We start from the raw sequence: 25,483 nt of genomic DNA on the forward strand, positions 1-25,483 counted from the left end.
CATTTGCTTTCAAAACTGGTGTTGCACTTTGTATTTACCATTAGACTTAACACTGCTGTATTCCTGTGATCAAAGGGTATGTTGTTGAGTTGTGACTTTTTTTAACAGACTAAAGAAACCAGAGGTTAAAGAAATGTGTGGTGCTGCAGGTGTTTCTGAGGACAGTGTAAACCCTGTTTTGCTGGCGTACCGAACATGGTAGCACAGCTCTGCTCTGGGTTTCTGTGCAAGTCTCTGTTTTCTCTGAGTGTAGCCCCCACATTGGAGAACAGGAGCATGGCAATTATTTTCTGAATTTCTATCAGCTTTGTGAAACATAGGTGAAGGCCCATCCTTCCACAAGTGAGTTATGAGCTGGGTGATTACTTCAAGGCCAGAAACTGAGAAATTCAAGGATATATCAGGAGTGATGGTTGCAAATAAAATGGCATTGTCTTATCTAAAAGCTAAACCATCATTCAGTAGTCCAGTGCTGAGATGTTTTAGGAACATCCTGCTTTGCCTGATATGGTATCTTCCCGAAATCTTTCAGAAGTGACCCTAGGGCTGTCAAGAAATGCCTGTTTTAAGGGAGCCAGAGGGTCTTGCTTCTGATTCAGTCTTTTTGGAGGCTGTTTTTTGAGGTTCCCCTCCTCATTAGTTGCTGTCACCTTTAAACTCCCTGAGACAGCATCTATTACTAATGTCAGTACAAGGAGGTTGTACAGAACCAGCAGTTTTGTATGTTTCTGTTTTAGTCTGTAAGTTGTATCTGGCCCTTAAAACTTCTTACCCTCAAAGCTTCTCAGAGACATAATGACAAACCAGCTTACTGCTGACTGTCAAAATTTCCAGCCAGGTGCAAAGTTTGCATCCTTAGACAGTCTTTCTAATTAATTTCCCCAACCTGCTGTAAAAGAAGGTAAGTAACAGGTATTAACTGCCATGTGAGGGTGGGAGGAAAGAAATAGGATGCAGAGCTATGATGATATAAATGTTTGTGGTCTGCAAACCACCGGCAGAAAGAAATGCTGTGTTGTTTGGGGGATCTTCCAAAGAAACTGCTGAAGATGGCACATACCCCAAATGTTTCTCTCCTCTGCTACAGCAAGAGGGAGGCACAGCAGGGACTCAAAGCATTAGAGAAGAGGTAGGGATTAATTGTGAAATTAAAGCAGCAGGTCTGCAGCTGCTCTGGTGGGCTCTGCAGTGCAATTGCTGCAGTGCAATTTTCACTTGCCACCGAAGCATCTGTGTAGAGCTGGGAGGAGGAAACCACCACCAAAGCAATTGTCTTCTTCCCTCACCTCCCCCTCCCAAGCCCCCATAGGATTTCATGCCAAGCACTCAAATGACCCTATGGACGTGCTCACCTGATGCTCTTGGTACAGGTACCGGTGATAAGGTGGGGCAAGCAGTGCCTGTTCCTTTGGCTGGAGGATGAGAAGGAGCACGGTGCTAATAACAGGGATACAGTTTCACGCTGGGCAAGCAGCCAGCTCCTAACCACAGGGATTTTAACTCATATCCTTGCAAGTCGTGGATCTTTGCCCATCAGCCTGTAATATTTCTTTCCTGTCAAGGCTTGAAATCGTCCATAGGTCAACCTGGTCCTGGCTCCCTGTGCATTTACAGGTATTTGCTCTCCAAACCTGCTCCTGGCTTTTATGTTTGCAGGTGGCCCTCCTGGGAAAGTCCTGGATGCTAACACAGCAGCATTCATTGCCCTGGGTGAGTGCTGGGGCTGGTACTGAATGTTCTGCCTGTAGGGAGTTGGCCTTTGTGCCTACAGAAGAGGAGGAATGAGTGGCAGCCTGTGACAAGGATGTGTCGTACAAGTATTGGGTGTTGATCAATTAATCTTTTTTCTTGTTTTGCTATATTTACAAGGTACAAACTGCCCATTGGCACCATCCTAAGTCTTAATTTTTCTGCAGTGGTGAGCATATACTTGGAAGGCTTGTTGGACTGCTAGGAAGTCATTGTGCCAGTTCACTGCCCGGTGTGGTGGGGGTTTTCCTAGCACAGGTGTACTGATGGTCCTGAAGGTCAAGGTCCATCCTGCCAGTCTTTGTAAAGTTGTTTCCTTACTGATTTAATGCTGGAAAATGAAAGATGAGTTACTTTTGGCTTCTCTTGCTACAGAACTTTTTAATTCTGATGTACCAGTTCTATGCACTCTCTTTTTGCATTCTGGTTTATTCTTCAGCTAATCTTTGATTTCCTGTCATGGCCCTCTACCTAAATCAGCATGAATATCCCAGATCTACCCCTCTGTCTCTTTTAGTCCCACATTTCTGATGCTGCTTTCAGCTTTCCCTCGGTGTCCTCCTGTGTCCTCTTACAGATTTCCTTCTTCTAATTTTCCTTTTCAGTCAGACCCCGGTTATTCCATGTGCCCTTCTGTAAGACATTTGAGAGCCTTCCCATGACTTCAGCAGTTTCTAATCTGTTGTTTATTTGTTTGTTTTACAGAGAATAACCAATGTCAATGTTCTTAGTCCTGTATCTTTCTCTAAGATAGTGTTTCACCACTGGCAACCCCCTGGTTTAAGCATCATTTCCATTTCTTCTCCCTTGCTGTTTCCTTCTAAAGAACCCACACCTACAGGTGAATCACTCCTCCCCTCTCACCACCCCACAGTTCTCCTGTGCCTCACCACTGATTTCCTGCCACTCTCTCTATTCAAAACCTCTTGCCCTCATCTGCAAGTTTGCTTATTTTCTTGTGTTTTCCCCATCTCTGTCTTGCCCACTTTCATTTCCAGAATCCTCCCACTACTTTCCATGCCTCCCTTGCCCAACTGGCTTTACCTCCTGCACTGGGCAAGCCCCAGGGCTCAAAGCAGCTCACTATGACCAACTTCTGCCTTCACTTTTTGTCTCATGGCTTATTTCTTCTCCCCAGCCCTCACTGTGCTACTGGACACTGTCCATGAGCATTGTCAGTGGTGCTGTGCTGTGCAGACACTGGAGAGGACGTGCTCCTCTGCTTTGCAGAGGCTCGTGCTCCTTTGCAGTAGGTTTAAATAAGGACATGGTCTACTTGCTTGCCATCAGCCTTGCTTCTGTGACAGCAGCTCTTTGCTGGAATAGAATACAGCAGGAGACCTTGAAACACCATGAAGAACTTTACCAGAGCATTGAAACCTCAGAGATGGAAGTGGAAATTGTAGCAGAGAGAGGAAAAATGGCGCAGCACCTTCAGCTCGAGCCTGGGGCTGCGGGCACCGCTCCTGCCGTGGCACTCGGCTCCCGGAGCCCACCCACGCTCCGCGCTGTGCTTTGACAAGCTGGCACCACTGAGGGCACGGTGAAGCAGCAATCGCAAACACACGTGCCCCGCACACCTGCAGAACAAGGGCAGGACTTTTACTGTCACCTCACTTCATTTTAAACTCCCAGTGCAGCCCAAGACCGGCAGCTCCTTCTGTGCTTCCGAGCCATGGGGGCTGCTCAGTGTCCTTCAGTCACACAGCTTCCTATCTATTTATTTAATCCAGAAAACTTGATTGAATACCAGCATCTCATCTGACCGTTGAATAACTTATATATTATAAAAGCACAAGAGAAAAATCCTGTTCTTAGGCCTAGGTGTTCTTAGGCCTGGGTGAAACCTTTCCAACAAATTCCTAAAGAAAGGAATTCGAGGGACCAAAAATGCCTGTGAAATTGGCTTGAACACCGGATGAGGAAGGGGACACTAGGAACTGGGTCCTTGAAAATGCTGGACGTTTTAGTAGTGCTTCTTATGAAACTTCACCTTTGAAATGTCTTTTATTCAGAGACTTAGGTCTCTGCAAAATTTTATCTGTACTGGAAAAAAAGAAAGAATTTGATGCAGTGAATTTTGACTGGAATAAAAAACAAACAAATTGTATTTCTCTTCTAGGTCCAAAGCTTTGCACTGGCAACTGAAGCAAAGGCTTTGATTTGCCAGAAAAATGAGGATGATGCGGATGCCTGCGGGCTCTCTGATGTGCTCAGCCCTCCCTCTGTTCTGAAGGTCTCCATCTTCTCCTATCCTGGGCCCTGGGCACTGCAAGAGCCTGCTAAGGTGATGGCTGTCCTTATCTTCTCAATCACAATGCTCATACCCAAATTTGAACAGGAAATGAGGGGGTTTTTGGGTTTTTTGATCATCTAGCTGTTAAGCTACGTTTCAGCTCTTTATGCTGACTCACCGGTCTGGCCCAGAGCCAGTGTATTTATGTGACTCCCCCTTCATTACCATACATACCTCAGAAAGCAGCTGTGCTTACAACACACTTTCAGTAAACAGACAACTGAATTATGGACTTCAGAGACTGATCCAAAGTTGGTCAGCTCTCCAGTGCCCTGGGCTAAGACCCACTGCCAGACCTAGGCTTTGGAAAGCTGCCTCTACCCTGCACAGCCCAGGGCTGCCAAGATCTCTGGCTGGTGATCTAAGTTCAGTCCCAGATCTGTAATTACCTTTACCTTGGCTAAAGATTTTCCCATCCATCCATCCTGCATCTCTATCTCTGTGGATCCAGTAAGGAGGAGGACATGGAATCACTTTCTTCCCATCAGCTTTGTTTTCCAGGTTTTTGTATATGCGAAGACAAGTCTTACAGTTAAGACATGTCTCCATTTGTCAGTTGGTGACTCCTACAATGTGATTCTACCATGTTGCAGCAGTAATATGTGAATTCTGGACAGAGCTCCTAGTCAGGTGTCAGAGTAAGTTCCCACCTAAATCAGACCTTCATCCTGTGGATGCTCTTTCACATTCATGTACAATTGCAAAGATCCAGGTTTGTTACCTGTGAGGCCTTTGTTGAGCTAGAAGGGTTTTAGTGAAACCCCACAGCTTGATGTCAGAGCTGTTTCCCGTTGATCTGTTCAGTCTGGGTGGAGGCCCTTTCCCAAGGAGAAAAAGTATTGATGGTGATTAATTGTCCAAGCTTTCTGAAACTTATTTCACCCCAGAAAAAACAAGCAATCCCAGACACAATATCTGACAGCAGCATGAGGAATCCTCTCTGCTTTGCTCCCAGTGGGTGAGTATGGGCTTCTCCGTGCCACTCCATGGCCCTGGAGGCTTCTTGGCTTCTCTCCCAGCTCTGGTGACTGGTTTGACTCCTGACAAAGGCTCTTATCTGCCTCCTTTTATCTGTCTATAAAATGGGCATAAGGCACACTTCAGGAATGGCATTTGTTTTTGGTATCAGTCACTATGTTTAGCGCCCTGATGTGATGTTACATTGCATTGGGGGTGGTTTTTAGTTTTCCCTAACTCCTCACCCTAACATCAAATTGCTCTGTGGCAAATAGGAACCTGCTGGCGGGCTTGGCTATTTATGCCAAAAAACCGGGCAAAACAGTTTCTAAGGCACATATCCACCTTCCAGTTTTAGCAGGGACAGCAGCACGTGCGTCTTGTGCTCAGGCAGAAGTCGGGGGAAATGTTATCTACAGGCAGCTGGGCAGCCGCAGGCAGGGGTGAGACCTTTCACCAAAACTCAAAGAATTTTTTAAAAATATGAATCAATTTATTTATTTATCTTAATTACCCCCCTGGCGGCACAAACAGCCCCGCCCGTCCCACGCGGACGAGCCCTCATTCCCCAGAGCCTGCAGCGGCCACTCCCGCAGCATCCCCGGGGATGCTCCGCGCCTTCACCTGCCGGGCGGGCGGGGGGCGGGCGCCGGTCCCCGCCCGCCCCCGGCCCCGGCAGCGGCCGCAGCTCCGCCCCGAGGAGGGGCCGGGGCCGGGGGCGGGCGGCGATCGGGGTTGTTCGGCCGCTGCCTCCGCCTGCCTTCCCTGTGCCTCCCTCCTGAGCGGCCGCTGCCTGCGGAGCCGGGCCCGCTGCGGAGCTGCCGCGGTGAGTGCGGGGCCGGGCGGGGAGCGGGGGCTAGGGCTGGCTGGGCCGGGCTGGGCTCAGCTGGGCTGGGCTCAGCTGGGCTGGGCTGGGCTGGGCTCGGCTGGGCTCGGCTGGGCTGGGCTCGGCTGGGCTCGGCTCGGCCCGGCGGGATGCTGCGGGTTGGCGCCGTGGCTGCCGCGGTGCTGCCCGCGGGAGCGGTGCCGGGGGCGCGGCGCGGGTCCCGCAGCGGTCACAGCGCGGAGTTTCGGTAACTCCAGCCCCGCACAGCCCCGGACAGGGCTGGCAGGAGCCGCTGGGGTAAGGCTGCCCTCCCCGGCAGCCCGGCAGCGGCTCATCCCGGCACGGCCGGTGACCTTATGGTGGGCGCATCCACTGATGAGGACGCGGTGCCTCCTTTCAAGGCAGTTTTTAGTCCATGGAGCTTTTGTCGCTGGTGTTTAAGTGTCATCTGTACCGTGAGTCATCGTACGAGACACAAAGCGCTGTAGATGCGGATGCCTTGGTCTGGTCGTGAATGGGTTTTGCTTAGAATTCCTCTCCCTTTTGGCACGATTGGGGCGTGGAAGAAATTTACTCGAGGTAGCAAAATAGAAGCAACTGTAATTCCTGAAATGGCATCAGAATTGCAAGTGCTGGTTTCTGTGCGAGATGAAGGAGTTTCTTGCAGAGTCTCCTTTGGATACTGGCAGACCAGGGGAACTTCAGCCTGAACTTCAGTGCCTTCTCCAGCTCCAGGGCCTGAGATGTCACTGGTGGTAGAGGTGCTTTTGGTTGACTCTGACGAGCCAACAAGTTCATGTTTATCTCTTTGTTCACTTATTATGAAAAGATCTTTTCTGCATTGTGATAACTGCTCGAGGATGAGGATGATGCTTCAATCTGCAATAGAGTAGTAGCAGGAAAAGTGACTTTTCACAAATCATCTAGGAAAGGAGAGAGTTCACAAACCTGGGAAAAAAACCCCAAATCCATCTCTGAGCCCTCCTGTTCCTTAACAATTGCTCAGGGAACCTCGGGGGCAGCAGCTGCCTGGGCTGCCCTACATCTAGCCTTGACCCAGCCTTCCTTGGCCCTGAGTCCCGAGCCCTGCCGTTACTGTTAAGTGTTTTTTTCACAGATGCAAGGGACAAGTGCTGTTATGGCAGAAAGCAGAGGGGATTTTTCTGGCTGGAACTGAACTTAATCTGGTGTGAGATTGAGTTTGTTGTGAAAGATGTGATGTATTAAATCCTGACTGTGAAGAATACTTTTTTATTTATGTTTTTGCCTTCCTTGTTTAATCTCTATGCTACGGGTTGGATCAAAAACTGTGGATGATATTGAAAATACTCTTACTGCATTATTTTTATGGGTTTTTCTTCATGTTCTGGGATCTCTCATGAGGTTGAATAAAAAAAAGGTTATTTTCCTTCTGACTGGAAAGCATAAGTGACTATTTCATAAGAAAAATAAAGTTTAAAGTGTTGAACTTCAGATATCTGTGGTGGATGTGATGAAATGCTGAGATATCATGTCTTCTTTTTGCCATCAAGACCACGTGTCCAGGCTGTGCATTTCTAACAATGTCTTTTTGTTGTCCGTTGTTGCAGGAAAAATGACCCTGTGTGAGTGTTCTGGTACCAACTGTACCAGCTCCTTGGTGCTTCTGCATCACTTCTGCAGTCACTTTGTTGGAACCTTATTTTCCCTTGGTTTAATAATTTATAAAATGCCTGTTGCCTCGAGGCACATTTCATCCAGCAGGAAGGAAAACATCAACCAGTGTTTACTGGTTATGTAGCTGAGGTTGACAAATAACGAAGTTTTTGTGGATGAGGGGATGTTTCATTTTTATCTTATATAAGCCCACAGAAATACAGGATTTGTGCTGAAATTTCTGTTGGTTGTTTTTCTTTTCCCGGTCTTTTAAAAGGTCTTTTGCCCACTGGTGACAAAGTGGCTTTTAACTGTGAGCTTCCTTAACATTGGATCTGCTTCTCCTTTTTGCTTTCTGACTCGAGTTTAGCAGCTTTTGGGTATTTAAGGACTGTAAAGTAACGTGGCAGAATCTAGCCCTATATCTTCACCTTCTGAGCTGCCTTAGCTTGAAAGAAATCAGTCCCTTTTTGGGTAATTGCTCTCTCAAATCCTCTGCCGAATACTTATGAGCCACTATCATTAACTGCATTTTGAATCACTCATTGAGCTGGAGGGGGGAAATTGGCCTGCAGTTCATCTTGTCTGCTTTGAAACTGCTAAATGATGATTCAGTGACCTTAGTGGGCAACTGATATCAGCAGCTAATTGGCCTAAGAAGAAAAACTTGCCTGATATCAAATTGGCTACTGCTGTTCTTCATCCTGAAGAAGATGCTGCTCCAGATGAAACCTCCAGTTTCAAATAGTTATGGGGTTTTGTTGTGACACTGGAGAAGGAGACACAGTGAGCTCTTTCTGTCGGCCATGCCTGGATGTGGTGTCTACACCACCTCCAGCAGGTTTTGAAGGTATCATCCTCTAAAGGATAAAAATCTTAACACATCAAGCTTGCCTTCCCCTGTGGATAGCCCTCTCCTCTTCCTTTTGAGAGGGTGAAACCACTCACCAGGGTGTAGTGGTTTTGGAGGACTTGGCTCAGTGGGGGATCCCAACAGAGCTGAATTTAGGAAGGAAGTGAAAACATGATGGAGGCTGCCTGCTTATCACCTTGACATCCCCATTCCTTTTTTGGCAAAGCCCTTTTTAGGAGTGATGTGCCACTTCCCTAACATGCCTGACACTGGGAACACAGGTCAGGATTAGTCCCACTGTGTGTCCGGATGGGGCCACGTGCTCTGCCCACGCTCACGGTCAGCCTGACCTTGCTGCTTGTTCTAAACAGTTCAGGGCTGGTGGTTTCTCTGCAAGGAGGGCTGGAATTGCAGGTGAGTGCCAGGGTGGAAGCATCCAGGTATGGCGTGTTCAGCTTTCCTTGCTTAAGGAGCTGCAGGAGTGAGCTGGGACGTGTGAAAGGGGTCAGCTGTTGGCTTTCTGCAAGGCTGTTAGTCGACTTACACCACCTCCTGGGATGGTCTTGCCAGCTGGCTCATCCTTTAGGGAAGTTTAAAGAGGCTTATCGCAATCTTACTGGAAATCTGTCGTCTTCTATTAACCTGCTTGTCTCTCCTCGTCTCCTTTCCGAGTGCCCCCGTGCTCATTCGTCTCGACAGCACCGCTCTGCTGTGCTGCTGCCGGCTGACACCAGCTCTGCTGCTTGCAAAAGCCTTGTTTAGTGCATGTACATTTGTAGACTGTCACTTTTTACTTTCCAACATGGTTTTTATTTATATATAGAGAGAGATACTATGTTATTAAAGTTTTTTTTGAAAGTGACACAGAAGGGACAGCACAGTCCGGGTGCTTTGCTGGCTGGGGCGGAGGTGCAGGGGACCCATGGTGCACAGAAACAACCTGACTCCAGCTCTGAGTAAGCCAAAGCCCACTCCTACACCTGGTCCTGCTCAGTGGCAGGCTCAGTGTGGAGCACAACGTGCCTTGGCACCAGCAGCAGCATAAGAGACAGGTAATTGTGGATAGGAATCACCTGCACCTTCCCCCGAAATCAGGAGTGTTCTCACTTTGGGAAGCAGAGCTGCACTTGGCTTGAGCAAAGAGCACAGAGGATGGGCAGAGGAAAGACTCTGGGAGGTGTGAGGAATGAATTCAACACCCCGAGTCTCATGGCAAAGTGGGAAAGGGCTCGTCAGTGAGAACTGCTGATGCTGGACTGAGTCAGGACTCGGCAGCACCCTTGGCTCTTGCTGGCTGGGGAACGTCACCTTCGGAATGATGTGGCTCTTCCTAATGGAGCCTTTCCTTTCAGGGCTCTCAAAAGTGTGTCAGTACTGAGGTTAACAGCCACGTAGGCACCTAGGAAGAAAAAAGAGTAGCTTGAGGAAGGCTAAGCCGTAATACCCAAACAAAGCAAACAAATGGTGTATCGTTTGAGGAGGATTAGGTGAGCTCTGAGATCTCTGGCTCTAGAGGTCCAGGTAGGAAATACAAAGCTTTTGACAGAGCTGCTTCCAGAGACAGCATCCATGTGCTGATGCAGGTAGGGGAGCTGCCAGAACCACCCATCTGCCTCTCCCCTTGACTTTCACAGGGATACTCTTTCTCCTGCACAACACATTGTTTGCTCTCCTTGAACATGGTAGCTGCCAGGCAAAGAGATCAGTCTGTTTTTTTTTCTCGAATAGTCAGCTGATTTCATCCCATGGGAAGTGGTTGAAAAGCAGGAGACAGGTGGGTCGGCATATTCCAGCTTTGTAGCCTTCCATAGTTCCAGCAGGAGAAGGCTAAACAGGGAAGTGCAGTTGCTGGGTGCTTTTCTGTTTGCATTTGAAAGACCTTGATAGGCTGTGATTAATGGGGCTAAATGGAAGCTTGATAAATGGTAAATTCAAATGAACCTCAAACAAAAATGGCTTTATAAGGAGGCCTTTGGGTGTGTGCAAAGGGCAGGTTGTGGGTCTCATCTACTGCCATTTGGTTTAAGGTGGGTTGGGCACGTTGCATGGGCTGTCCGCTGCCCAGGTGTGTCCCCATGCACGTGCTGTAGGTAAAGCTGTGGTGTCTGTGCAGATGCTCCTGCAGGCAGTTGTTTTTTTCCTGGTTTAAGTTAATGTGATGTTTCCAAATTTGGAGTGTCACATCTGCATTCTGGAGCCCCCCATGTCCCCATATCCAGGCTCCAATTAAGAACACTCTAAAAGCAGCAGACCAGCTACCATGGCCTTGCAGATGAGAACCATTGGCCTAATCTATTTTTAAAGTGAGTTAAACTAGAAAAAGGTACTGTTACTCTAGAATAAGAAGCCACCTGGGGAGTTAACCCAGAATAGTTGTTCTGCTTTGATTTTGCACCCTATCTCACTTCAAAATAACTTTACTTTCTATATGCACAGTGCAGAAAATGGGGCATGACCCATGTCTGTAAATGCAGAATATGGGGCATGACTTCAGCAGGATCACCCAACAGAGCCAGGAAAACATCTTATTTTTCCTGAGGTCTTCTGTGCATCACTTCCTAGTGAGCTGTGCACACTCCTTAACTCAGGCATCCTTTTCTGTAATGAATCTACCCTGTTTCATGCTCAATCCCTTGCAGAGATCTGTGCTTCTTTCCCACCCCCAGCCCTGTGGTTTGCTGTAACACCCTGACTGGCAGCTTCCACAGTCACCTCTGCTCTCCTCTCATGTCCCTGTGTGGGTCCTGTGCTGGTCACACAGTGAAATGAGCATCCTGAGTGCTCAGTCCTCAGCAGGATTGCAGAGATCTTTTCTTAGGCTGGGTGAGACTTTATCACCTTTCTCAGAGAGTCAGTGTGAGCACCAGGTAAAAGGCAGCATTAGGTGCCTTTTTCAGAGCTGGGGCTGATAACCTGAGCTGGGCGTGGGTGGCAGGTGTAAATTATATGCAGTGTCCGACCCAGGCTCTGCTCTGGTGCTGCTCTTGTCTTGTGTCTGCTGGGAGGAGGAGTGGGGATATTTGCATGGTGGTTTGAGTTGTGCTGAGATGTTGCTATTACACTGCTCCTTCAGATTTGTCAAGCTCAAGTTAAATGTATATAATTTCAACATCTCATGATTCTTTGGGGGCTGACTCATGCTTTCTTGGCCTGAATGAATCATAGCTCTTGAACTCCGTTGCTAAATTCATTATGCAGCAATTACAGGGTTTGAAATGCCACCCTAAGTGCACACAAACAAGCTGGCAGGAATTCTCTCCACCTTTTCTCTCACCCTGTGTTGCAGGAGACCTTCCTTGTGAGTTAGTCCTTGCCTCTGCTTTGTAGGTGAGGGTCTGCTCCATCTTTATGCTCTGCCCTTGAGCTGGCAGGGGCAGGAGTTGCAGGTTGGGTATTTCTGGAAGAGAGAGGGCAGTCTAGGAGGGGGAGATGCACAACTTTACTCCTCAGGGCCAGTTGGTTTAATTTTGTCCCAACTGCTCTGTGTGATGTTATGGTATAGTCATGGCATCTCTAATGATCCATATGGGAAAACCCCAAGTGTGAGGCATTGCTCTAAGGTGGCTCCATGTGGCAATATAGGATGCTGGCAGCATTTCACAGGCACAGATTCTGCTTGATGACTTGCTCAGCAGCTCAAAGGTCAAATATCCATCTGAGGAGAAAGACCAAGGAAGGTGTGAGCCCCAGGCTGGCTGTGAGGTGTCTGCTAATACTCACCATTGTTTTCTCTATTTGACAGTGCTAAACTGAGATTTGGGAATTTGTGCAGGTCTTGGCTTTTTAATAGTAAGGTCTTGAGCAAGTGTTCATCCGGTATGTGAAGTTGAGAGGGGTTTTGTAATGGGTGGGCTTTGCTTGTTGACTTGTTTGACCCCCCCCAAGCAGCTGGTGGGAGCTGTGCTGTGGGTCTGTCAGCAGGATGCAGAAGGGTCATCCCCACCATCTGCAGGATCAGGTCAGATTTTGGGCTTTAAGATGCCTCTGCTACCTGAATTTGACTTTTACTCCCAGAACATCCAAATAAAACTGCTTCTCAGAACCAATGTTCAGCTGAGGTATGTACTGAATAGCAGGGTGGGTACTTCTACCTTAAAAGCCCTCCAGAAAGTCTCCCTTAATGGCAGCCAGCTGACTTCTGGCCCTTAAATCTTGATATCTTTGGGGGAAGTCTCTCCCCTGGACAGGTTCTGGCTGGCTACACATTGAGACAGCAGGGAAGGATGGCTAAACCTTGTGCCCATGGGTGGATGAGGTTCTCCTTGGCGTGTGGCAGCAGAGCTCTGGTGCTTGTAATCCCAGAAATTATAGAAGCCAAGTTAAGAACTAGACCAATGGGGAGGAGAGCACAAACAGCAATTCTGGTACCATGTTCATAGCGAAGTTAACCTAAAATATCCAAAATCTTATTTTCAAACTAAGAAGTGGTAAATATTTGATGAAACTGAATGTCAGAGCAACTGTATTGTCAGAGCAGCAAGTCATGCCAACACACCACCTCTGTGGCCAAGAGGAGATGCAGGAAACACAGAAAGTAGGGCATGTATGATGACGTGGGGGTTGATAACTGCGCCTAAAAATAAGGTTCTTTAGAAACATAAAATCTGCCTTGCAAGCAAGGCAGCAGCAAGCTGCTCCAGTGTCTGATTTCAGACCGAAACTGGTGATGTTGGCACCGCAGAAAGCTGTGCTAACATTTTGTTAGCATTCTGTTAGCAAAACATTTGGTTTCAGTCTGAGGGTTTGCATCTGAGATAAGGCAACTTACTCTGGAGCAGAGCTCGGGCAGAGGTGGAAGTGAGAGGCGGTGCTGGGGCTGTTGGCAGAGCTGCTTTTCCTCAGCCTGCTTCCTGTGCAGGCTTTCTGCTGACCTGCATTTTAAGGAGCCTTTGTCCTCTTGAAGTGTTGTGGTTCTAGATGCACTTATGATATTCCTTCAGGCCTCAAAGGAAAACAGCCTGGATTGCCCTGTGGTAACAGGACCTGAGGGTGCTTGCTGATCTTGACTGCCGCTGTGAATGGGCTGGTCCTGGTACCCTATGGCAGCTGTAGGAGGCTGCAGGGAAGGCTGATCCTCTGTGCTGGAGGTCTTTAAGTGTCAGATCAGCAGCCTCAGGGCCCTCTTCTTGCATGCTAGTGGCTGACCTTGAGCTGCAGAGTCTGGGGGAACTGAAGGATGAGGTTTTTGGTGACATGCGTGTGGTTTAGCAGTGCAATAACTGAGTCACTGTGGAGTTCACTGAGGTGCAAGGGCTGTGCCTTAGACAACAAATCCAGATGTTTGGGCTGCATGGAACAAAATATCCCACACTGTAGCATGCGTAATTATTTTTTCCCAAAGTCTCACCTCTTTACTCTCCCAGCAGAACCTGCAGGTACCCTGCTGGTTCCTGCACAGCAGAGGCAGGAGGGCAACACCATCCTGAGTAGATGTACGGGCTCCCTGATGCATACAGGATGGGTCAGAGGGCATCCTTCTGTGTTGTTTGATTAAGATCTTTTCAGGATGATTGGGATGGTTATAGATATGCTCAATAGTGTCCATAAGCTTTAGAGTTGAAAGCATTTTGTTAGCAATAATTAAATACAGCTGCTACTTAAAGTGTATAAATCAGATGGTTGGGAAGAGAACCCTCTCATAAATCTCCCACAAAATCAATATTCCTCCTGTCAGGTGTGTAGCAAACACTTTTAAATTCTGTCAGTCACTGGCATTGTCAACTGTGGTGCCATAAAACTTACAGAATCACACCTTTGCCTTGGAAAGAGAAAAGCAAGGCAGGACTTTCTTCTGGTGACAAAGAAACCAGAAAAATCATTAAAAATAGAGGAACGCAGTCCCCTTGGATGGTAACTCCCTGTGGGGATGCTGTGTCCCCCAGACTGCTGCAGGGAGGCACAGCCTTGGGGGTGCAGAGCTGTATGGGGGCAGGTCGGATGGCCGGTCCCACTGTCACCTCTGATGTGGGTATTCCCAGGGAAAGGCACATCCCTGTTAATGTCTGAGAGCCTGCAGGAGCCTTAGCGCTGAAACATCCCACGTTTGGCACAGCTTGAGGTGCCTGGGAGCTGCAGACGGAAAATCCAGGCACTTATCTAGCTTGTTGCTGTGCCAGAATAGGGCAGTTCCCAGGATTAGTTTTTTTTCCATGGGCCAAAATATGTGTAAATGGCTTTAAACAATGGAAGGATTTCTGTTAAGAGTGGTGTGCAGGCGCGAATAGGGCTTTAATTTATATCTTAAGGGAAGGGTGTGGGCTCTTGCAGCGGTGTTTTTGAGATTCTGTTGGAAATTAGCTTGGTTGTTTTGATTTGTTCCCCCCCCCCCCCCCCCCCCCGTTTTATTTTAAAGCTTGTTTTGGGGAAAAATTGTTGTTTTCCACATTACAGCTCTCTCAATGTGTAGCTGAAAACGTCAGGAAAGGGGATGCAGTTTCAGAAGCTTCCACATATCTGTCTGTGGCAGGGTTGATAAAAAATGGAAGCGTTAACCAGAAAAACAAACAAAAATAAGTAATATCACTGTCACAGACAGGTCAGGCTGCTCTCCCTGCAGGTGACTGCATTGCAACCCACACTCCCATATAATGTGCTGTGGAAAAGATAAATGGAGAGCCGAATCGGAGACTTATGCCCTCAATTAATTTTTGTTCCACATAATCGGAGATGCTGCATGCCTTTCCTTCAATATTTAACTGCCTGGCTCAGAGGATGGGGCTGCTCTGATGCAAGGGAAGTTGGGATTCACTTTATGTTTGCACAGAAATCCCATTCTGATCTTTCTTTCTTTGCCTAAGGGCAGGGATTCTGATGCTGGAGATAAGTTTTGTTAGCAGACACTTTTCTGCTAAGGAGAGGAAAGGGGAGAGGGGAGTGATATGTGATGAATTCTTGAAGGAATAAAATTTCCTTGTCTTCAAGCATCCTCTTCTCTGGAGTCCTCTGTGCTGCCCGGAGCCAGTGCCTGCACTGTCCAGGGCACAGTCACTGGGGAGCAGAGGGTGAGCTCTGCTCTTGGTTACATGCACACAGTCCTCAGCTAAGGGAAAAAAGGTATCAGTACAGTTAGTGTGTGCTCTCTGCAGATTTACAGGCTGTTGGATAGGTTTCTCTGTTGCACTAGGTTAAAAGGGGATGGCTTGCTCTGCTGTAGTTTGAAATTGAGACCTGAATTTAGTTTCTGGTTTTTAATTCAACCCAGAATCTCAGTTAGATTTTCAAATTCAGACTGACAGAAATGTCCCTCTCTCTTCTCTTTGTGGAAATTGAGGGCCTAGAGCCCAGAATGTCTGTTTTTACAGTGTTTTTACTGATTCACTGATCGACTTAAAAGCAGGAGGGAACCCCAAGGTTTCAGTCTTGGAAAGTACAAGGGGGCTGAGCAGTTTTTGCAGATCCAAGGCACCCTTGAAGGTGCATCCAATGCCTGGTCTGGAGCTACATCCCAATCTGGGGGCTGGAAGAGCCCACTCTGCCCGTGGATATGGAGGGACAGCCAGTGAGAGTGGAGAGACTGCCTGGCCTCTGGAGCCTGGCTGGTGAGGATGATGCTAGGCAATAAAAATAGAGAGGGAAAAAGAACCCACAAACTTGTAGTGAACATAAAAACTATCCACATGAAAGTTCTGTATTTGAATATTTACCCAGGCAAGGGCAGTTTAATGAAGAAAAGTGGCAGCTTTGAGAGCACTGCGTGGAGCAGACACAGAAAGGTGCATTTGCTCTATGGAGCTTCTTGATGATGGTTTTCTAAAACAACTCCTGGCCCTGCTGCCTTGCACTGGGAATGGGGCTCCAGGAGCAGCTTTGCACAGGAGCCACATGGAGGGAAGTGAGTGCTGAGCTGGTTTAATGTTCTGGGTTGTTCTTCAACCAAGTGTGTAAGATGTGCTCAGAAATGTACCCTACAAACCAAGCCCTTCATGGCTGTGTCTACTGAATCCAAAGACTCTGCTCTTCCGCCACACTGATGTGGGGGAGGACTGCTTGACACAGAAGGTCTTTCCTTTTTTTTTTTTTTTTTTTTTTCAAGGAAGCTCACGTTGAAATATCGATAGGAAAAAGAATATATATTGTGCTGTGTTGAGTGTTTACAGGAAATATATAGTGAAAATACTGAGGGGCTTTCCTCAAACAACTGCCAGTATTGTCAGGAGTGGAAGAGTTGGGAGGAGGAAAGAAAGAGACACAGTTTTCTATTACCAAAGAATTTTTTTTACTTGCTGCTTCACTTTTTAATTCTTGCTTGTATTTCATTCCCTCTGCTGGGAAGGAGCTTATTGAAGACAGAGAGATTATCTGGAACTAGAGATAAAGTGGCTGAACCAAAATGTTTTTAATTCTTTAGAGAAGAATTTAGCATTAAATTTTGATCTTTCCATTAAGCTAGAAAAATAATTTACAATGCTGTGCCTTCAGCACCACACTACCCTTTTCCATCAGGCAGCAATGAAACTTCTTTTGCTGCAGATGGTAAAACACTATCTTCACTTTAGGAAGGTAATTGGGGCACAGATTAAGTTACTTACTTTGCATACAAGAAACCTGTGGGAAAGCCAAGAATCTCTCCTGAAACTCCCAATTTCTGATGAGATAAGTCACCCAGAAGACTTCTGTATCTGCTTTTCCCCACCAGCACTCCAGGGCAGAGTAGGAGTTTTGTTCCCTAAGGGGTCTTGGCTGAAATATTTTTTCTTTTTCTTTCTTTTTTTTCTTTTTAAAGTGGTACTTCCTGCCACTTTCCCCATCATTCCTTCAGGAGGAACCGTTCATTTGGTAATGCTGAGCATCTGCTGCTTAAAATGCTGCAGAAGCTTCGAGTGAGGAAAGGAGCTGTTTGCTTCTAAGATACCAGTGAAATTAAATCATGCAGCACCAATTTTGATAATTTTCACTCCTCAGTGTGGTTAACCTGTGGGTGTTGTGGAGCTCACAGCACAGCAGAGAGAATCACATGGCGCAGGCAAGAATTTACCACTAGAAGCAATAGCCAGTGAGGGACAAACAGCTTTCACCAGCACATTGTGGCTGGAGCACAGGACTAGAAGTAATAATCCTGAGGTGGTGGTGTAGCTCTTGCAGTGACTTTGCTGCCTGAAGTCAGGCAAGTGACCTTATTCTGTGTTCATGTGTTCAGCAGTGGATGCTCTTGACCTCTGGAGAAGGGTTTGTTGCAGATTATTGTGAAGGCACTGGCCAAGGTGTTTGTCCAGCAGTTGTTTGATGTGCTGCCTTGGGCTGTGTTCGGGGCAGGTGTGTCACCAGTGGCAGATTTCTGACTTCAGCCTTACCATGAGCTCTGATGTCCTGGGGGAGATGATGGTCAGTGCCCACTTGTGTCACAGTCCATGCACAAAGATACACACAAGGGAGATGGTTCAACCTGTCTGGAAGGGGGTGATATTAGAGAAATAAAAATTTAAGCTCCAGAAAAGAGAGGAAACCTTTCAGGAGACTGGAAATGATGCTTTGTAGGAGATGAGACCATGTCCTGTAGCATTGCAGGTGAAAATGAGTGGTTTTTGGACTGTGATTCCTCAGAGGGATATCTCTCGTGATTTGAGCTCCCCTTCCCAGTTTGCCATGTGGTGGCTGTTGGTATCCACCCCTGTGACTGTCTTCATTTGGAAGACCCAGTAGCAGAGTCCCCTGTTCTAGGTGTGTGAGGCTGTAATGGTTTGAGTAGTTGCTGGATAGGGCTTGATGGAGTGTCCTTGTTAATAATGCTCTAATGAAACGTTTTTCCAAAAGCCAGGAGGTGACAGAAGCAGTTACAAAAGGAAAGAAAAACTGGTTCTAGACTATGGTGGTCTTAGCACAGAAGACCCTCTTGACTTGATGCACCACGTACTAATTAAAACCCAACCCTACAAGCCCTTAGAGCTCCTGATCCAGCACAGGACTCCTTGCTCCCATCGGCAGTCAGGAGCAGGGTTTGTTTCCCATGTTCCCAAAGGTGCTGCAGATCAGAGCAGCTCATGTGTCAGTGGTGGGGTGGGGAGTGCCTTGGCAGAGCCAGCGTGGTTATGTGCTCCACAGGGACACGGTTTAGGAAATGACTTGGAGCACGTTCCTCTGGGGAGGGTAGGAAGAGGATGCTGCTGCCCTTCTCACCCTGGTCTGGCCTGTGTGGAAGAGGGAATGGACCTCAGCTCTGTGTGTGGTCACCCCCATGGCACATCCAGGCTTTGGGCAGCCCTTTGTGTCCCCTGCCTTTTCCTTCCTTGGGGATAGTTGAACTCCTGTGCCAGCCTTTCCCTGCTGCTCCTGCCAGTCCCTTGGGCTGTCACCTCCTTCTCTGTGGCTTTCTAGCTGTCTCTGGATGGTGTTTTACAGCTGTTGGGCTCCAGTGAGCTCTTCCCCTCAAGCAAGTGATGAAGGGCTGCTCTGCTGCTTCCTCCAGTCTTTGGGGAGGTCCTGGCCAACAGCAGAAACAGCAACGCAGAACATGCATCTTCAGCCTCTGTATCACCCAACAGGGACAGTCCTGAAGGAGAAGCCTGTGGATTCCTCATTGGTGCCCGCTGCTGGAGGATGGGTTCAGCAGAAGGGCTGCAACAGGGTGGTCATTTTGCATTTTGTGGGGTAGGAACACACAGATTGGCCTTGGCCCTTACAAGAAGCAGAAGGAGTGAATTTGGCAATTCTTCACTTTGCCATGGTGCAGTTGACTCTTAGTGACATAAATAAATCAGGCAGCCACCTCCCCTGCCAACTGCTTATGTACTCAGATCCCTGCTATAGGCTTTCGTGCTGGATTTCCAATTCCAGCAGAGAGATTAGCTTGATGTGGGGAGGAGAGGGCTATTTCTGACACTCTTCATGCCACTGACTTGGCTTTATGCTGCAGACACCTCACCTAATCGGGCCCAACCTGCAGGTGCCTCTCCACAAGCAATCCAGTGAATGGGAATGGTCTCCTTGACTTCAGAAGCGGCTCCTCACATACCAGGGTCTTGAATTTTCCCTTTGCTTGAAAGATACATAGCTTAAAGAATTCTCTAGTTGCTGCACTGTTTTGTTTCAAGGTGTCCCATTCAAGGGTTGCTCTTCCATGGTTTGTGTTTGGTTCTTTTTAAGTGGAATAAAACTGAAATCAGTTGATGATACTTAAGTGAAGGACTCTTGTAAGTGTTTGTGTTCTGTGTCAGTGTCACACTGTGCTTTGACTAGTGCCTTGGGGAGATATGGTGGAGAATTTGCAGGTCTCAGCTCCAGCTTCACCATCTGGTGGGGAGAGGAGGAGGTTCTCCAGCCTCCCTCAGCAGCGTGGCTGCTTTAATAAATCCAGCCCCAACCTCAGCAATGTTATGTCAAAGTGTCTGCAACTCAGATGCTTTGTAGGAAGGTCAAGGGAACAGCTCTGAATGTGTGCTGGAGCAGGAAGATAAGTACCCTCAGTTTTCTCCTTTGCAGGATGCAAGTGCCAGCCTCTAAACGTGAAATGGGAAAGAGCAAAGAGAGTGTGCATCAGGGACGCCTCCGGGCAGGGTTGGTGGCACAGGGTGCAATCACTCACTCAGGAGACTCTCACTTCCTGGAATCACAGTCTGGTCTTGTATTGCCAGTGAGTAACCAGTGCCTGGAAAGTCCTTTTGGACTTAGTGAGGTGAGTCTTGTCCGAAGGTGAAACAAAAGGTACAGGAAATGCAAATTGACAAGAAATCCCACAGTGGTGTTCAACACGTGCAAGTCCTTCACAGGGACCAATCTTTGACACAGTTTTCCCTGCTGCAGCACCCGAAGGAAGGGGATGGCATGAGCACCTTGCCTTCCTTTTGGCCCCTGAAATAGCCCCTGTTGTCCCTGCAGGGCTGGGGGCCGTGTGTGCCTGGGAGGATGTGCTCTGTGTGGTGGCAGGCAGATCTGCTGAGCTCATGGAAACTCAGCTCGATCAAACACAAAGAATGGCACTTTCTTTTTCCCTCCTCTTCTTCTTTAAATAAAACAGAAACCAAAGTGAGATGCCTTGCAAACCATGGACACCCGCACAGCCACTTCTGTGTCGCTTTGCAGGTAAACAGTTGCTGGGGACTGAACTTGTGCTATAGTTGGCTTGACTGGTTTGTGCAAGAAGTCAATGTGCCAGTTTTATGGTACAGGGGAGAAACCAGGTCACTGGAAAACAGGCAGCCAGAGTGATGGAGCCAAAGTCTTTCTGAAGCTCTGGAGTCCGTGGAGGGTTGTAGGGAATTGTGCCTAAGTCTAGGAGAAGTTGAGCTGTGTTTCCTTCAGGAAGAGCTCTCAGTGACCTTTCTGCTTCTTTAGAGGTTCATTTGCTGGTTGGATAGAGGAGATGCTGGTGTTTGGTACTTCCAGAGATATCCCCATATTCGTGGAATTCCCATCTGCATTTCTCTCCCCTTTGCAGACCACTTGAATCTCCCTTCTTTTCTGTTGTGGGAGCAGAGGTGCTGCTGGAGGATGAGGTGTGTGCAGGAAATCTGAAACATGGGTGAACAGAGCCACACATGTCCTCTCCTTGTAAATCCATGTCCTGTTGCTGTTTCCCAGATGCACTCCTAAAACCACCAAGAAAGCTTCCAGCTTATTTTGGGAAATGCTGAAATAATGTTTCTTTACTTTAATAATCCTGCAGAATTGTTTCTACTCCAGGTGTGTTTTGGAAAATATTTGTTCATCTTTTAGCAAACAATGGCAGAAGTGGCTTGGAAAAGGAGCGGGGTGGGAGTGCCTCGGTATTTGAGAGGCATTTCCTGCCCTTATCTCCCCTCCTTCGAGGTATTGTAAACGGGGCTTCAGATCTGCAGCCTGTGTTACTGCAGTGGAGATCGCCAAGAAAGATACCTCCCCTGGAATGCCTTCGAGGGGCAGGAGCCGAGTTCACCAGAGGTGCTGAAGAGCGTTCCAACAAAGTGCCTGTGCTTGGGAAATGTGACTGCCCTAAAATAAAAGCTTTTTGTAATGCTCATTTATGCATTTTCTTTAGGGTTTCGGGGGACCCTGGTGAGTCTTGGCTCATGGGGACTGTGGGCAGGGGTGAGGGGGAGCTGTGCGTGGCTCTCATGCTGTGGAGGAGCTGTGGCACCCTTCCCTTGCTTTCCAGAGACATACGGAAGTAAGGAGTTGATATTTTCCATCTCAGGCAAGTGTTTGAATTTCTAGGTAGTATCTCTCTTATAAAAAAACTTAGTGAGGATTTGGATTTGTCCCTGTGGAACTAGTTCTTATGGGATTAAACAGGGGTTTTTTGTTCAGGTCTATCCTTAAACCCTCAAAATAAGGTTTGCAGGTGTTGCTGAAGCTGCCCTTGGCCATTTACTGGATAAAGAAACTGCCCAGGACCTGCCTGTGTGCTCTGGCTGGGTTTGTTTGTTTTCAGTTCTCAAACCAATTATCTGGGGGAGGAAATGGCCTGTGTTGCTGTCAGTCTGCCCAGATATTTATAGGTAAGGTCGAAGCCGTGTGGAAGGTCTGTAGCAGTGTTTACTTGGCGTGGCTGTCTCAGCCTGGTGAAACTCACTGGCAGGTGGTGGATGTTCTGTGTGGCTTGGACACTTCCCTGCAACCCCTCACAATAGTGCCTCCACGATGGGCTGCTTCTCCCTCTGAGAGGGATAAGCTGAGGCTTTTCCTGGCTGGGCTGGATGGAGTAAGGTTTGGTATCCTCACCATGTCTCTCACCTTGGTCTAGCTACCTCTCTTCTGCTATTTTTCCCATAGATTCTTTGCATCCATTGCTTATGAGATGTTGCTTCCCCTCTTTTGCAGCAGGAGAGTTGAGCAGGGAATGACTTCAGCTGTTCCCTTGGGGCTTTCTCGTGTGCTTGGGAATACTTAAGTTCTCCATAGTCTCCCCTTCCCATCAACACTTTCTTTTTGTTTTTTCTTTTCCCCCTCCAAACTGGCTGAACAACAAGAGCTCTCTTGTATGTGGTTATTTGCTTCTTACCTGGATTTGGCATGCTCACCTTGCATCCATTGTGCTTTGCATGGATGTGTTGGAAAGGACTCGTTCAGTTTGCCTGTGATGTTGGATTTATTTCAAATGCACCTTTCCCTGTTGGACCGCTCCGTAAATCTGGGATGTGTTTCCTCCTCCTGTGCAGCAGGTGACTGGGCAGCTGCCCATGGGTCCCTGGGTGATGGCTTTGTGGGTAGCACTGCTCAGAGGTCTGTGTCATGGTCACACCAAGAGTCTGGAGCTGTGAATTAACTGCTGTTATCTCTGTGCTTGTGGAGCCTGAACAGCAAAACCAGAGTGATTTAGCGTGTGGTGAAGAGAAAACACAAAGGAAGAGAGAAATGAACACAACCCCCATGTTTTTAAGAGCTGAGGCAGTTTAAGTGTTAGCAATACCTCCCTGGAAGCCATGTCCTATCTCTGTGTCCTTAGGGCTGGGCTGGGAAGGGGCTGATGGATGAAGAAGTCCTGGCTGCATGGTGGGACACCTGCAATGAGGGGTGATGGCTGTGCTGGAAGGGATCAGCCGGAGGGAAGGAGGTGTGTCTCGGTACTCAAATTTCTCCTGAGTTGTCTGACGAATTATATCAAACATGTGCAAGATCTTTGCTGGTTAAGACTATTCTGCTTGTAAGAGAGGGCTGGTGTGAACTATAGGCATGAACACCATGGACGCTAGAACTGCTGCTTTATCAAGAGGGTTTTGCTTGGACGTTTGGAGTGAGGGAAGGGGGGAATTAAAAAGGGGGAAATCACAAAGGTTAGTGAGAACAACCAAGCAATTAAAGCACAATTAACTGAGCTGCCTTTTTTGGGGTGGAAGGTGTTGCCTGTTGTGTTTTCCAATAGTCTGATGTTAGCTGCTTGCCTGCATGGAATGAGGAGACTTGATCCCTCATTTTTTCCTCCTCATTGCAGGTTTCCACCACATTCTCATTGGACACTGCAATGGGCCCTCCCCAGCTCGGCCTCAAGATGCTGGTATAGCAGCAGGTGGCTGTGATCCAGAGGACCTGTGGTGGGACACTGTTTCCCACTGGGACATCCTTCGCCATCCCTCTCTCTGCAGAAGCAATGGATGCCCATGTGGACCTCCTGACTGAGCTGCAGCTGCTGGACAAGGTGCCCACGCTGGAGAGGCTGCGGGCAGCCCAGAAGCGGAGGGCTCAGCAGCTGAAGAAGTGGGCACAGTATGAGAAGGAGATGCAGCACAAGAAGAGGAAGCACGAAAAGAAGAGAAATGCTGTGAACCGAAAGAAAGTGTCTTTTGAAGCCAGCGTTTCTCTGCTGGAGGCCTCTCTGAGGAACGACGTTGAGGAAGGTACGGCACTTGTATCTGGCAGTTTCTTTGTCTGGCTCTGTGTGAGGCCCTCTGTGGTGTGCAGAGGCATCTGTGCTGTCATCCATGCCCTGGACTGCCCTTGACATGGTGTGGTCTCTAAGGTGTTGCCATCTCTGATACAGCTGTGGGGTCCTCAAAGCACTGTGTGACACACCAGCGTTACCTCGATGGGCATCATGAGTGGGCACACAAATGCTAGGATAGGGCAGGAGTTGTGACTGAGATTTAGGGAAAGGAAGGCAGTTTTCATCTCTTTCCTTTTCATACTTTCTACTTACAGAAGGTGTGAAACCCTCCTTTGCCTTGTGGGTGTGCCTCTCAGTGGTTTTATAGAAGTCTGTTGCAGGGATTTACATGTCAGTGTAAATCTCCTCAGCTTCCCTGCTTGAGGGCATGGATTGAGAGCTACATGGATGTATGAATTTTTTCCCAAAATACTGTAAAGCATGGCTTTGCTTAGTGCTTCCTATAGAACAGAACTGCATATTGTTCAGAAATTGGTTTAATTATACCATTTCAAAGTGGATCAAAGTGCCTTGCTTTTGCTACAAAATCTGAAGGGAGGAGGAAAAAATATGTCTAAAAGTCAATAACCATTTGCCTCAACACAGCATGGGGAAAAACCTGTGAGCTCCGGCGAGCCAGAGAGTACTTTTTTACGCGTGGGCTTTTGGAGATCCCAGGTGATTACTTTGATATATGAATCATCTTTTGTTTCCATGTGGGAAGTCAAGGGGGAGATGAAATATAAATGATTAAGAAGTTGAGAAGTCAATGTGAGGAAGGTTGGAGCTGGGAGTGCAGCTGGCACGTGTCACCTCCGAGCTGCCTCTGGGCAGGTGTGCCACTTCTGTTCTTTGTGGCTTTTCCATGCCTTTGTGTTTATTTTTTATCATTCTCACTCCTGAAGTGGGAGACGGGATGGTAGTAGGTGCTGTGCGATGAAATCAGGGAAAAGAAAATGGAGTTGGGTAGTGAGTTGGCTCTTTGTCCCAAAGATGTCTTGGAGCTGTGATGTGATCTCCTCCTGATGGAGGTGGTGGGTTGAGCCCTCTAGGATGGAGTCATTGGGTGCAAACCTCTGCCTTTCTCTTCAGGGAGCAGTCCTGTGTCCCTGAGGAGCTGAATGTGCTGATTTCACTGTTCTTTGCCTGCCTCTTGCCCAGATGTAATTGAAAGAGCTCCTGTGTGCCCACATGGATCTGCAGCACCTTCCCTTATCCCTGTTTCCTTCTGCCATTGATGGCACAACCACTGGGCTCAGCCACTCTGGCTTCCCACTCATCCAGTGACCTTTCTGACTCTGGAGATGTGACAGGCTTAGAGAAGAGGACTTCTTTAGCACGTAAGAAATGCAGGTTCAGCCACAGGTGACCAGGCATGTTGCAGAATCGCTGTATCTCCCAGGTAACAAGTGATAGGGCAAGAGGAAATGGTCTCAAGCTGCTCCAGAGGATGTTTAGGTTGGATACTGAGAAAAATTTCTTCCCCAAAAGGGTTGTTAAGCATTGGAATAGGCTGCCCAGGGCAGTGGTGGAGTCACCATGGAGGGATTTAAAAGATCTGTAGGTTTGGCTCTCGATTAAGTGGTAGACTTGGCAGTGCTGGGGGATGGTTGGACTCTGATCCTAGAGGGCTTTTCCAACCTAAATGATTCCATGGTTCTATGATCTCAGCATGGTGGTGAAGCAGGACAGAAGTCAGGGGCTCCTGGGGAGCATCAGCATGGGCAGGAGCTATGGAGGGGTGATGGCTTCTGTCAGCTTGTTCCTCACATCTTCTGCAACAAATCTGTCAAAACATCCCAGGTTTTACAAACAAGTTGCTATTAAAAGCTCCTTTGGATCTCTGTGGGCAGAACCGGGGTAGGGAGCACGCTGCAAACGTGCTGGTGGCAGACG

At 47.9% G+C, this 25,483-nt stretch overlaps 1 protein-coding gene across 1 annotated transcript in view; it reads left to right on the top strand.

Annotated features, from left to right (window-relative positions):
• The first annotated feature begins 5,695 nt into the window (after positions 1-5,695).
• Positions 5,696-25,483, top strand: part of PPP1R16B (protein phosphatase 1 regulatory subunit 16B) — a 56,579-nt gene continuing 36,791 nt past the window's right edge. The window contains exons 1-2 of the mRNA XM_064673595.1: positions 5,696-5,828; positions 23,159-23,561. Of these exons, the coding sequence (XP_064529665.1) occupies positions 23,315-23,561 (247 nt within the window). The 5' untranslated portion in view covers positions 5,696-5,828; positions 23,159-23,314. The remainder of the gene's footprint in view (positions 5,829-23,158; positions 23,562-25,483) is intronic.

The sequence above is a fragment of the Pseudopipra pipra genome, chromosome 17 (genome assembly GCF_036250125.1).
Source record: "Pseudopipra pipra isolate bDixPip1 chromosome 17, bDixPip1.hap1, whole genome shotgun sequence".
In the NCBI taxonomy this organism is placed as follows: domain Eukaryota; kingdom Metazoa; phylum Chordata; class Aves; order Passeriformes; family Pipridae; genus Pseudopipra; species Pseudopipra pipra.